This window comes from Anoplopoma fimbria, chromosome 4 (assembly GCF_027596085.1).
Source record: "Anoplopoma fimbria isolate UVic2021 breed Golden Eagle Sablefish chromosome 4, Afim_UVic_2022, whole genome shotgun sequence".
Taxonomy (NCBI): domain Eukaryota; kingdom Metazoa; phylum Chordata; class Actinopteri; order Perciformes; family Anoplopomatidae; genus Anoplopoma; species Anoplopoma fimbria.
In genome coordinates, this window is record NC_072452.1 from 5620554 (window position 1) to 5635803 (window position 15250).

At 40.4% G+C, this 15250-nt stretch overlaps 1 protein-coding gene across 1 annotated transcript in view; it reads left to right on the forward strand.

Moving 5' to 3' along the window:
• The window catches only part of aff2 (AF4/FMR2 family, member 2), a 114491-nt gene that overhangs the window by 37111 nt on the left and 62130 nt on the right, over positions 1-15250 (forward strand). The window contains 4 exon segments of the mRNA XM_054598171.1: positions 3980-4024; positions 7587-7673; positions 9595-9631; positions 11915-11975. Of these exon segments, the coding sequence (XP_054454146.1) occupies positions 3980-4024; positions 7587-7673; positions 9595-9631; positions 11915-11975 (230 nt within the window).

Below are 15250 nucleotides of genomic sequence, written 5' to 3' on the forward strand. Positions count from 1 at the left end.
TGTAGACGTCTATCTATCTGAGCAGCAATTTCAGAGAGAAAGGATTTCTGCCTCAGTAATTGCCTCAGCTATATTCCCCCCCCCCCCCCCCTCTCTCTTCCCCTCTCTCTGTCTCATTTTTCTTTGGTATCTATTTTCTCTCTGAATTCTGTCCTCTCTCTCCTCCTGCAGACTTCCTCTCCGGCTCTCACTCATATTTTATTTTTTTTTCATATTCCCTCCATCTCTTAGTCCTTGACATTAACCGTGATCTCACAGTTAGACAAACGCACACACCGTAGCACACGCGCACACGCAGGAGTCACGTGTGTATTAAAAGCCATTAAAGACAATTTGTATTCGCCGAGCTCGGAATAGACTTCTATCTGTGAAAAGTGGTGTGATGTTTATTATAATGCATACGGTGTGCCATCTTGTTCAGAGGCCCGTACTGCAAACAGAAGTCAAACACCAAAGCCTGGTAGTATCTCCGTTGTGCTCCAGTGAACTAAGCACAACCGTGATAGACAGCGACGGATATATTGAGGCGGGATGAGACAGATGTATAGACGGAAATAGACAGACTCAGCGAGCCTGAAAACATATGAGCGTCTCCATTTCTGTCTGTCAGCTGTGTTTTATAACTAAGTGGGAAATCACATTTAAATGTCCTTTATGTTTACAACCATCATTTTGGACTAACAGATTATGTTGAACTAACAGGTGGCCTCGAACTAACCCATCATTTTGAACTAACAGATAATCTTGAACTAACACCTTTTGTTAACAAAATGTCCTTAACTAACAGATTACCTTTATTTAACAGATTATGTTGAACCTCCAGATTTCCTTGAACTAAAAGATTATCATTTACTAACAGATTATCATGAACTAAAAGATTAGCATTTACTAACAGATTATCATGAACTAACAGATCTACTTGAACTAACAGATCATAATGAACTAACAGATTATCATTTACTAACAGATTATCATGAACTAACAGATCTACTTGAACTAACAGATCATAATGAACTAACAGATTATCATTCACTAAAAGATAATCTTGAACACATTATCTTGAACTAACAGAATGTCCTGAGCTAACAGATTATCATGAACTAACAGATTATTTTGTACTAACAGATTATCATGAACTAACAGATTATCATGAACTAACAGATTACCTTGAACTAACAGATTACCTTGAACTAACAGATTATTTGAACTAACAGATTAATTGGAACTAATATATTATCATGAACTAACAGATTCATTTGTACTAACAGATTATCATTCACTAAAAGATAATCTTGAACACATTATCTTGAACTAACAGATTGAACTAATAGATTATCTTGAACTAACAGATTATCATGAACTAACAGATGATCTTGAACTAACAGATTACCTTGATTTAACAGATTATTTAAACTAACATATTAATTGGAACTAACAGAACGTCCTGAACTAACAGATTACCTGGAACTAATATATTACCATGAACTAACAGATTACCATTAACTAACAGATTATCGTGAACTAACATATAACTTGAACAAATTTATTATTATAATTCATTTCAGCAGATATCTATGCAACACATCTTTGACATAGCGTTATCACTGTAACCTCTTCATGTTCGTTTGATATAGTTGGTTAATTTTTTAAACTCAAACTGTCCAGACCTTACAGATTTCTTCCTTTTAAATTTGGGTTGAAAGCAGCCTAAATATTTATCTGGAAAGCACACATCTTCATCCTCCCACTATGGTTTCCTGTTGACTCACTGTCTCATTAATACAATGTTGATGTAGAGAGTAATGAGCCTGTGTGGAAGCACAGCTCATGTCTAGAAAACAGATGGAGGTTTTTGTTGTTGAGCTCAGGCAGTTTAGACTCTGTTACCACACACACACACACACACACACACACACACACACACACACACACACACACACACACACACACACACACACACACACACACACACACACACACACACACACACAATCCAAATAGAATAACTTTTATTGCTTTGTTATGTTAACGGTCAGTGATTTTAAGGCTGAAGATGATGTCATCCTCCTCATCATGGTTACTAAATTGTTCCTGTGCTCATGTTGGTGTTTTAGTAATGGTGTGTGAGAGAGGTCATGGTACTGTAATCATGACAGACATGAGTACATTTCATCTTCTTTCTTCCGTCCTCAGTACCGTTATTGTCTTTAATGAGCTTGTTTGTTGGATTGATCTAATTCCAGCCAGTTGCTTTATTTTGCTCTCAATTGCTTTTTGGAAGCGATAATTTGGCAATGGATTTATATTCATTTTTTTTTTTTTTTTTTTTTAAGGTTTTAGCTCTCAGATTCATGTGTTTCCAGCAGCGGCAGTAACTTTTGGTTTGTTTGGACTAAATAGAAGAAACAACTCTGTAGTTTGCATTAGAAGCAAATAGGCCCTTTGGCTGACCTGAAACAGCAAAGACTTCCAGCTGCAGGAACTTCAGTTTGATTTAATTTGTTATTTTACCGTCTGACTTTCATTGTTTGGCATTTATATTTTATTTTGGGTACACCCTTAATGAGCATTTTAAACTGTGTTACTGGCATCTGGTGTCAGTTCAGTCTTCAGGCCGGATCCCTCCTGTTCAATAGCAAACACTTTATTGACGCATGTTAACAGGGATTAGCAGCGTGCAGCAGCCACTGAACTGGTACACACACAATCAGAGTAGTTACATATGTTTAAGCTCAAGCAGCCTCCTTTTTCTTCTTCTCTCCTGAAATAAAACTCAAGTCAGTCCCATGAATCGTGGATGTGAAATGGCCCCGTGGTTAACACAACACCGGCCAAACCACAGGCACTTTATGGCTTTTTTTATCTTTTATTTGAAAACTGAAATATCTCAGCTTTCTAAATGTGCCTCCACTGCTTTTCTCTGCCCACATGTACAAACCAGTGTTTATAAATCACAGTGAGGAGGATAAATATAATTCTACTATATTTCATCGCACATGGGGCTGTAGTAAAAACTATTTTACGGAGATGGATAGAGTGTGTTTTTATATAAAAAAAAAAAAGAAAATTCTTAAAAGTATATGAGCAAAATTTGAAGGATGGGTTTAAAGGGTGTGTTTATCTGCTTTTAGACGCATTGGTTAGCGTGCCCGGCTAACTAACTTACTGCGCAGCTTGCAGTAGTAGCTAGTTGTCACTTTCAAGGCCAGTTAGCACGTCATGAACTAACTAGGTTACATTAGTTTGCAGGTTAACAGGTTACTTTGTAAGTCCCCTTAACATACCCCTCCGTGGTAAAACCAAGACTGGAAGCTAACAGAGTTTATGCTAACGTTAGCAGCAGTGTCCTGTTCTTTACGTTCACACTCCAGCAAAGTTAGTTGGGATATGGTTACGTTCGCCGAACACACAGCAGTACCATACAGTGAAATAACAGTCACAGTGGAGCGTTAAGGCCCGGTCGACAATACGACGGCCAAAACAATAATAGTTACAGGTACAGTTACGGAAAAGTACACAAGATATTCTCAGCTACGTTACAACAATTCATCTTGACAGACTTGAAATATCTGCATTATACGCTGTGGAACAACAATGTATCCGTTCCTCACTTCTGAATATACAGAGCACAATGAAAAAAATTAATATTTTAATATGTAAACTGAGCTTTATAGTGAAAGAGCAGCTTTAGTGGTCATGACTAAAGGCTCCAAATGGCACTTTCAGGTGTTAATTAACTGAATGTGTTCCTGCCATACCTCCCCTTGCCTTATGGCTAATCCAGCACCCATAGTTTTAACTATAACTAGGCACCCATGGGCGGAGATAGTGGTCAGCAACGACTGTGGTGTGGATGAATCTGCTTACTCACTCATTGCCTCTCTGTTTCTGCTGTTTTACATGTAATATAATGGTGCTATAAGTAGCGTTGACGTGAGTCTCTCTCTCTCTCTCTCTCTCTCTTCTTTGTTTTCTCCAGGTCAGCCTACCAAATGACTCCAGCTGTGTTGAAGAGATTTTGCGGGTATGTTGCTCGGGCGCACACACACACACACACACACACACACACACACACACACACACACACACACACACACACACACACACACACACGGAGTAATTGCACTGATTATCAGCTGTTTTCTGTTTGCTCACAAAGACCTCCGTCTCCCTCCAGAGAGTCTGATCTTAGGAAGAAAGGACAGGGGAGAGAAAAGAAAGGGATCTGTTGGCTCAGGTCGATGCTTATACAAGTTTTTGTTTTTGCAGGATGACTTCATGCAGGAGTCTTTTTTTCCACCATTTGCCCTCCTTTCATCTCCCTTTCTCTCTATTTTCTCTCTTTTCCTATCTGCTTGTCATCAAAAGCACATCAAGCAACACATTTTCTTCCACGAGAAGAAGTGTTTTGTTGCTGTGTTTCTTCATGGGGATGTCAAAACAGTGATGTGTTTCCTGCAAACACAACGAAAGGACCTTCTCTGACTGCTTCATGTCAAGTTATCTCTTTCCTTTCCTCTCCGTATTAGTCTCTATCGCCTTTTATCCCATCCCTCACTCTCTCTCCCTCCCCTTCTCGTCCGTCTTCCCCTCTTCATCTCTCTGTCATTCACCTCTCTTCCCTTTCACAAATCAATGTGCCGTCCAACAGGCTGTGTGACAGATAGTGCGCTGTGAGCTGCATGAAAAGCCTTTGTCAATAATATCGGTGCGCCGTTGAATTCAGTGTGTGTGTTGTTTTTTGGTTTTTTTGTCGTGTCAAGTGGAAAGATCGGGGAGTTCAGAATGTGAGGTGAGGTGAATCGGAGCGGAGGCCTGCGGTCTATTTTTTTCTTTCCCCCTCGATCCTGTGAAGCCACAGCTACAAGTTGGTTGTCACAGATACATTGTTGTTTTGGAAGTTTTCACAATTCAAGGTAACAGTGTGTGTCAGAGATATTGTGTACAGAATTAAAGCTGCTTTAAACCCACTTCAAACCTTCAAAATACTATTGACTTCTTGCAGTGTTTGGCGACCTATACCATCATTTCTCTGTCTCCCATAGAGGAATTCATCCCTGCTTACATTTTAGCATCTATCAGATGTATACAATGGTCTTTTAAACAGAAGAACAATAAACTGTGGCTGTGTTTAAAGAGTCACTTCAACTTAAATCAGTGATATTTAGCTTTGCAAATAGTTTTGGCTTTTACATGACAACATGTTACATAACACAATAGCTCAGGAACGCCTGGAGGGAATTTCTTCAAATTTGGCACAAACGTCAACTTGCCCTCAAGGTTGAACAAATTAGAATTTGGGGGTCAAAGGTCGATGTGACCACACCAATCATGCTTTTGGCCATCCTCAAGAATTCATATGCTAGTTGACAATATTCACACAAATGTGTAGTATAAAATGTTGAAGTGATAACATTTTGGACAGATGGATGTAAACTACAACATGGCTGGTCTGCAGCAGTCTGCTCTTCAGCCAACACATTTACAATATCGTTTTGAGTTGTTTTGCTTTAAGTTTTTTGGTCAACAAGCAATCAGTCCGGAACACACTTAAGCTCATTTATGTTGAATTTTTGTAATAGGCAGTTTGTGGCTATACTTTAAGCCGCTGGACCCCAAGCAGTTTTTGGGCGTTTTTTTGCTCCTGTCACATTATAGTCTCCCAAAGTGGCCTCGTTTTTCACTGCAATTACTGCACCAGCATGTAAACAGCACCATTGTGGCCAGAAGAAGAGAGAACTTAAACATTTCTTGAGTGCAGTACAAGACAGTTGTAATGCAATGAATCATAGAAAAAGAAAAAAACTAAAGTTTAATATCTTTAATTATTTATTTTACAAAAGTTTCTCAGAGTTTTTGTCACGTGTCTGTTGGTCTCAGGCGAGTCAGTCATGGCTTTAATGTTGTTTACAGGATCTGGTGAGTGCAAACGGTTTATTTAGGGCAACAATTTAAATGAGACACGTAGAATAAAGTGGTTTTAATGAAATATAAAAAATTTATGCTTCGATTTTGTTGCGTTTTCTGACGGAGGAGTTCATCACACATGATGAGTTCAAAGACCTTAGGAAGGATAACAATCCGACAATAATGTGTTTTTTTTTTTTTACAGCTTATGTCTTCGATGAACAATTTCTTTTGGGTAAAAATGTGCTTTTCTATCCCGCCGGGGGGTTTTGTGGTTCAGAGAGCACAACCATTTGTTTTGTGGTAACAAATGAATAGCCTGATTGAGTATGACTTTTAAGTTTGTTGTTGGTAGCCATTTCTACACATTCACAAGTGAAAACAAGAAAACGTGAGAGAACATTTGGCTTCCACACCCAGCAGACGTTGGAGGTGAATGTACATTTTGAGTTAAGATCGAATAGATATATGATGGATAACACGACTTAGCAGAAAATAACTGGAAATCCACAGTGACATGTGGGTCTGTGTAGGTGTCTGTGTGTGTGTGATAGGGTGACAGACTGAGTTAATCACACACAATGGCAGTAGTAACACATTCATAGGCATACACATTCAGACACACACACACACACACACACACACACACACACACACACACACACCATCAGGAGTGCCGTCATGAGGAACTCTTCTAGGAGGCACACCATGATGTCAGAGAAGAGTTGCCTGGCAACGCTCCGTGTGCTGTCATGACTGAGTGCGTTGCGATCTTAGAAAAAAAACACACACATGGACTCATTCTCAAGAATCTTCAATACCGTTGAGATACACATCTCACTTACCCACACACACCAAAACATCTGAGTCATCTGAGGAACATGAGTCATCCGCTCCAGAGGGGGCGGGGGTGGAGAGACGCACGATAGGAAATTGTGATGTCAGTGACCTTTGGAGCCCTCTGACCCAGTGAACTGCTGCATGGCAGTCCTGTGTACAGATGTGTGCATCAACAGGTGGGGCTATGGCGTCCTGAAAAAGGGCGCAAATGTAAACAGGAGTCTGCAAAAAATGTAAAAAATAGCAGGCTTTGCTTTGGGAGCAGATTGCCCCAATGCATCGTTTTAATGCTTGTGGGAAAGAGAAACAACCACACACACACACACACACACACACACACACACACACACACACACACACACACACACACACACACACACACACACACACACACACATTCATATGCTTATCTTGTTAACTAACTGAAGCTCCTACACATTGAGACTTGGAATTGAACGGAGAAGACCGTGCGATTAGAATAATTGAAACGAGATCCTGCTGCTGTGGCGTTTAGCTGTAATGCAACCAACTGGAGTCAGCTTTTTTTGGGGGGGGGTGTAATTCAACAACTCTGCACTCCCCAACGCCCCCCATCAGTTTGTACCAAATGTTCCATTAAAGTCTGCAGGGGGGACGTTTCAGCGCGGCCTCGATGGAACGCTGACTCGGCATCGAGCAGGTCCCTTCGCTCAACTTTGCTCAACTTTGCTCAACTTTATTCATCATTGTTATTCGCCGGATGCCTTCTACATGAACTTTGGACTAGTGCCAGAAAATGCTTAACTATCCTAAATGATGTGTAGTAAATAATGTGGTACAAATGTGTGTGTGTATTGTAGGAGATGACCCATTCCTGGCCTCCTCCCCTCACAGCCATACACACTCCTGGGAAGGCCGATCAGACCAAGTTCCCCATCCCCAACAAGGTCAGTGCGAGCTCTATCGCCTCTCATTCACTGAAGTTGATTTTGGATTACAATCCTGGTAACGTAAGCTTTCTTAAGTGTTGTTATCATCTTCTTTGACTGCACCCTTTTCCTTTGTTTGTGTGAGTCTGTGAGTTGGTAAAAAAAGACGCAACAGTGTTGAAAAACCTTCACTTAAACTCCCACGCTTCTCGGCAGCTCGTCGTTAAACTAACTGCAGGTCTGTCACAGAGAATCCTCAGACTGCTAATTAGATCCGATTCATAAATTCACCGCGGCAGTGATCGCTGCGATGGAATCCGATTACTGTTGCCTCATCCTGCGCAGCGGCACAAGTGACAGCCAATGAAATTACAACGTTAATGAAGTACCGCGTGTCTAATTCAGATTCCTCACTGTGTGTACATAGTGGTGAGGGAAGTGGACGCGCTCTAGAAGAGAGACACTCCTCCTCTGCAGACGTTAATATGTTCATATCAGAAACAATGCACTCTTTATGAATTATTTAAAAGTTAAGTTAAACAATTAATGGAGATTTTAGTTGTTGATAAATCTAATGATTTAAAGTCGGTTGTAAGCCATTCATTTGGACACATTTGGGGTTGCCAGGTTTGTCCTCCTCCACCAGGACACTTACTTTGTCTTTTAAGACCAGCAGGTGCTGTAGACTGCTCCAAAGTCTAGTCATTAATAAATAATAACAACATAAAAAAAAATGTGTACGTCTACAATTTACAGATGACATTCTCAATTTTGCTGTGAGATCACCGGAAAGTTAGAAACCTGTGTCCCTTATTATTAGTGACTTGTTAGTGATAATTTACTGTATTTGACAGCAGACTTGATTTTTGGGGGAAGATGATGGCGTCCTACGTTAAAGAAACTGTCTGGATTGTGCTCACATGCTGAACACATCTCACTGACATCCAAACTCAACGCGAGCCAGGACCCCTCGGCATGATCGGAGCCAAATGACAACCTGACAGTTAATGTGTCCTGGCACCATCAAATGACAAATGTCGCATTGAAAGGACGAGTGAACCCAGTGACTGTTCACAGGGATCATTAGTGATCTATCTAGCAAGCTAACCACTAAAATGCTACCCAGAACATGCTAGTGCTAGTTAGCCACAATAGCTCGGGTGCCTGCTAGCCAATAAGTTCAGACAGGTTTTCCCACAAAAAAGAGAAATGTGAAGAACAGTTTTAATTAAATTGGAAAGTGAAACATCCCTAATAAGCTACAACAGCATCCTCCATTTGGAACCCTTTGGGTTTCTGGTTGCTGTTTCCTGAGAAGGAAAAAACTGTGGCATGCAACAGATGACTAACTGAGACGTGAAGTGCTGAAACACGACAACAGTAATCACCTAAAATCAATGCAGAATAATAGCAGGGACTACATAATTGCCACTTCAAAAGAAAGAAGTTGGGGAGACGTTTCTCTCACTCCTTACGAAAAGCCTTGATGACGCTTTGGAACATAAATAGTCTGAGTATTTGTCACATTATAAATCGACATAAATGTTATAGTCAACATTCATCTCAGAAACGGCAGTAATATTCTGACTGAAACAGCAGGTGTTTCTCGACGCTGAGTGCTTTAATGAATCATTTTTTGAATATGTAAAAACGTCACATTATTGGTGAAGGCAACGTAAACACGGAGGTAGTAAATTGGAGCCCGCTAGTTAGTGAATTAGAAAAAAGTCTTTCAGCCCCCAGCGTCACGCTACTCCTGCCAGCGAGGTTCTTGAGAGCGAGGTGGAGCGTCGACGCGGGGAGACGAGATGATCTGAATCCGTGTAATGGCACCGTTGTACTGCTGTGAAATCAATAATGACATCTGTTGGTTTATTCATTCAACTCATCGCCCTCTGGCTCCTCTCTCTCTCCCTCTCTCCTCTCTCTCTCTCTCTAGGAGTCACAGCATGTGACCTCAGGCTACAACACCCAGAGTAAGTTTTTCCCAGCATCCACACTCACAAACACACACACACACAACACACACACACACACACACACACACACACACACACACACACACACACACACACACACACACACTCAGGCTCTATGGTAATTAACAGCGGAGGGGCCATAAAGGCAACACCACCCAGAAGAAACTGGATGGAAAAAAAAGCAGCCTGATGTTTAAATGAATTCATAGCCACAGGACTACGCCGGTCTGCAAAACCTTCGCTTTTATCTGTGTTCATCCCAACTAGTAATCAGACAAACATGGTTTCAAACACACCGGCCCAATTGGTTTGATTGATTCGGGAGTCAATGTTTTGTTAAAACGCGACAAAACGCTCACTACATATGAACTCAGACTTTATCAGTCAGGGTTTAATACGTGGGGACTGAAATGTAACAAACTGTGATGTGCTGCCATTTATGGACAATTACACTTTTGGATCATTTATTTCAGAGCTCACACTTCAGTGGTGAGTGGAGATCATCAGGTGCTGGTGTTTGAACTCACAGTATTGACTTAGATGTGGGAAATGTTGGATTAAATGTTCTTTAACAGTAAATTAAGTTATACACTGCAATATGGATATATATGATTCAATTGTAGAATTTTCGATGAAAGACAAAATAATCCAATCTCACCTCCAAATTACAAATACTTCAAATTTGCTTGACAATTGAAGGGAAAGGTGACTATTAACACTTGAATTTAACATATGATCTATATCTAGATAACCAGAAAGTCAAATCAGAAAGTAATATTTAAAAATGAGAGGAGTCGGTTCATGGCGCTGCTTCTCTTGACCAGTTAACACCAGCCCTGCCTAATTAATTTACACTTTGACATCCGATCACAACACAGGTACAATTTGAGAAAATGAGAACACTTATTAAGACCAGGTGTAAATGCAAAGGCCGTTAAATTGTTCAGTATTCAGATACAGATCAGGTGTAAACAGATTATGAGCGTCTTTCCATTAGAACCTCCCCGGCTGCTAAACATACACATACCAGACATTTCTCACTGCTGCTGTGGGTCGCTACAAACTGGGGATTGTTTTAGAGGAGACTTTTGTGAAAAATGTAACGTCCCCAAGCCCGGATAACTAGAAAAAAGATAGTTAATGAACCCTCTAGTTAAGGTTTTTCAGGGGGAAAAAAGTCACAAACTGGTTATCATTTTGCAACAGTTTTCACAGGTTTAGTGGAGTTACCCTTTAAAGTTACTGCGAGGAACTTTTGACTGGTAATGAAACTCAATGTCACTAATGCCTCTATATGACCTACATAAGCAAACAAGACCACCAGCGAGAAGATTGGCTATTTCTATATACTTATTCTCAATGTTTGTCATCGCTGCCACCGGGTCGGATTCCCTGCAAGTTCAATCATTGAAGTTTACCAGAAAATCCTTCAGCTCAGACCCCAGCAGGGTCTCCAGCAGCGACCGACCCAGATCCAGCTTTGCTGCCTCCTTAGACCTCCAGTCAGAGTTCTAGCAGGATATGAAGAGCGCCGCTGAATTAAAACGGTCAGAACCTGCTGCCCTGAAATGAGAGGTTTTCTTAAGGGAACCTGGTGCTCGGAAACGCTACCGCTTCTGCCCACAGGGAGGATAAAAATTGAGCTTTGGAAGGGTTAGCTACTTAACATACATATACATACACAAATGTGTAGCAAAATCTAGATCAGTTGATGGAATCTCTTTTGTCTCATGCTATATATCATTTCAACAGCCAATACTGCGTTTGGTACATTACAGTCGCTCTGACTCCCAGGCATCAGCTCATCAAAAGATCTTCCGAGCTGCTCCTCTTGTGTTAACCCCCATCTTGTAGTGTTTTGAGATCTTTGTGATGTATATAAAGCTGAAATATTTCCCCACTGGCGTGTTTTTCCCTCTCTGATATGAAGAGAAGAAAACACAATTGACTGGAATGTAAAATACAGCGAAGGGGGTTCTGCTCTAAAAGTCTGTACATCCATTTGAAAAAAATAAATCATCACCTCATGTTTTTGTCAGGCGATGCATTTCAGTTTGGATTTTATTTTTTACCCAAGATCCTGTTACAAAGCAAAAACACAAACACACTCTAATTGAATAGCACAGCAGAGGAGTGTTTTTTTGGGTTTTTTTCCCCAGTGTGACAATAGTAACACACATCTACAGTGATTTGAGTCTGGCTCCTTGTCAAAAAGTAATCAACACGCATACAAACCAAGACCCATGCAAAACAGTGATACTTGAATGTTTTCCGTTGCAGAGCGATGCACTGTGTCAGCTAACAAGCCTGCTGCGAAACCACCGACTGCACCACAGAAATCGTGAGTATCTCCTTCTTTAACACACACACACACACACACACACACACACACACACACACACACACACACACACACACACACACACACACACACACACACACACACACACACAGAGGAGTTCTGACCCGCTGCTGCTGCGTTTGCCTCGAGGTAAAATTAAGCTTGACTCTTGGATGAAATTCACCGCTGGTAAAAAAAAAAAAAAAAAAAAAAAAAAAAAAGAGATTGTGTGGATCAGAGCGAGGAAAGTTCAGCTACATTAATTTAACGCGGGCCAGGAGCATATTGCAACATCTCTGGCTGCAGCCCTCTTTACTTCACTCACAGGAGCCGTGCAGCAGGATTCATGGCAGGGTCAGATTGGAGTCCGCTTGTAAATCCGCCTCACAACCTCGATTTATCCTGCTCCTGACAACAGAAGCTCAATGATTTTGTTTTGGAAATTGACAGTTTGCGAAACCCCTTTCCCCCCGAATAGTGATTTCCAATCATAGCTTAGTGACTGTAACTAGGTAGGCACGGCCTTTAGCCTTTCCAGAATGAGGAATGCAAATGGAAAATTGTGAAGAATGTTGTGTTTATCTGCTCAAACCTTAGCTCCAATCGTTAAAATGAGAAGTAACGGGACACATGACTTTACTTCCTAGACCGAGGAGAAATATTAGCCATTTGTCGGGTCATAGGTTAAACAAACAAAAAAACGTCTCACTGTTTGGAAGATGGTCTTGTGACAGTAGCAGCTCTGTGCTGATTTTTTTAGTTTGTAAGGAAGCATAATGCATTCACTTGAGAAATAGTAAATATCTGCCCTGTTTTCTGAATTAACTTATTAATTAATTAATTAAGATCTCAGAATAAGGAGAAATGTTTTCATGAAAAAAATCTGCTCTGTTTCTCTGAATCAACAAGATACTACGCATTTCCAAGAGAAGCTCTCATTTAATTGAAAGCACAAATTCATGGACGCAAACAAGTTCTGCCTGTTAACTTTAATCCCATTTCATTTTGGTCTGGGTTAGAGACATTTGGAGATATCTTACTCGTGTCCTTAGGCAATATAGATAGTATTGTTGTTATGTTTTCAGCTTTGCCCAGGCACCTCCGTCTTTGCAGACGTAAAGCCAATTCTGACCTGCTGGACATTGCATTTTTCCTCCAGGATCAGTTGAAGTGATATAGAATGCATTACGGATATAAGATGATGCATCTGAAATGCATTCAAGATGAACTAAGACCTTATTAAATCAAACAGGCAGGACAAATCTGTTCATGTAATTTCATTTAAATTTCATTTAATTTCAATTAAATGAAAACCAACCCTCAGAATTCTGAGATTGTGAGAAGTGGGTATATTTCTTTTCGAACTATGCCGCTCGTTTTTCTCCATGTCACCACATGTATCATAATCTGGTGAAGAAGCTTTTCATCCGGGATAAATTTAGAGCCTTAATCCTTCAAGTCTGTTGGAAACATAAAAAAGTCAGCCAGAGCCAGCGTTTGCAACCGTTGCTGTTAACATTAGCTTAATTAGCGAGCTAGCTAAAGCGCCATAAAATCTGGCAGCCAAAGTTGTCATTTAAGCCAGTGAAATAGCTTCAATAGTTAGCAACTAGAAATTAGAAGCCTGTCATTGTATGAAATCAAGGACACTGCAAGTACACGAGTACCATGCAAGAATGTGAAGCAACAGTAGCCTAGCTAAGATAGCAAAAAGTCAATGATCCATTTTAACTGGGACTTCATTTAAAACCAAACCAGAGGAAGTTTTTCTATTTGTAGTTTCAGGGTTTCACCTAAATCCACTTATTCGTTTTCACTTCCCTCCAAATAGTTTTTGGTTTTTCTTGTTTCATTTCATTCTTCATCTGCGGAAGAGGATTCTTTGCTCTTTCCTCTGTCATATTTAATGAGTTTTCAAGTGCTCTGTGCAATGCATTATTTATGTATTTCATGAAAGCTAATTAAAAAAAAAAAAAAAAAAAAGGAGAGGAAAAATGTGGCAAGCGCGATGTCAAAAAGGAGCTTTTGGAAGTGAAAAAGACTTGATGGCCGATAGATGATGCAAAAACCCTGCAAGTTAAGAAAAAGTCAGTGCAGTCTGAAGTTAGCAGTAATTCAGCAGTAGGTTACCATGTAAACTCTCATTTCCTCCACTTAGGTATGTAGTTACATAGTTAATTATATCTCCATTAGGATGAGTGTTTTCTGTGGCTTATTACACTGCTTCGCTTCCAAAGCCGATAAGCCTGTTTCTTTTGATTACTATTGTTTGCCCTGAGGTGTGAATTTTCCCCATCTTGTATTCAAACATAAATGCTGCTTTGTTTATTAGGGTGAAATAATTGTTATTGGTTAAAAACAATGCCTAGTTTACTGCGGCCATTAAGCCATTGTATGCTTTTTTACCGTGAAGCCCAACAGCGTAAAATGCTTGTGATAATGAATAGGCCGGGCTCGTCTTATTCAAGAGTAATTGTGCTGTTGAAGCTAATTGCTATATTCTTTGCTGAATGTTTACCATGTCCGGCCATTACAGAACACTCATCCTACAATAATCCCCGCAAATAGGCTTTGTAGCGTAATGCCACATTAGGAGCAGAAGCATTCCTATTTTTCTTCTTCAGAGCAGAAGGTACTGTAACATCCAGCTACAGAAGTTTCGTTACGCTCTGATCCGATCACATGACGTTAAGACGAGCGTGTGTAGACTCTGTGATGGTATTACGCTTTAATAGTAAGTCGTGAATGAAATTGAAAAGGCGCTAACACTTCTGATAGACCATCTGCTCATTCCGATGTAAACCGGGATAGATCTTTTTTACAATTCAGATGTGAATCTTTTCCTTCAATAATAAGGAACAGTGTAAGTTAGAATAGCCAGCCCTTTCCGATGGGGAAGTGAAGCTGTCGTATTCATCTATGCTGGCTTTAAAGCCACCAGACTATGTTGACAATAACATGTTTTTAAGGTATAATTATTTTTATGCACAGAGTAGAGTGTGTAGATCCTCCGCCACGTGTCTGCAACAACCACTGCTGTAATGTTTGAAAGAATCAATACAACCTGCAATTGGCTAACCCCCCCTTCTGGACGCAGGCGTATCAGATGTGTTTTTCACTCAACGTCTCACACAACAGATATGCTCTCATTTTAATTTATGCAGCACGGGTCTCAGTTCCCTCTCATGGTAGTAACCCTGACTTGTTAGGGGCGGCTGTGGCACATGAGGTAGAGCGCTTGTCCCGTAACCACAAGGTTGGTGGTTCAAACCCCT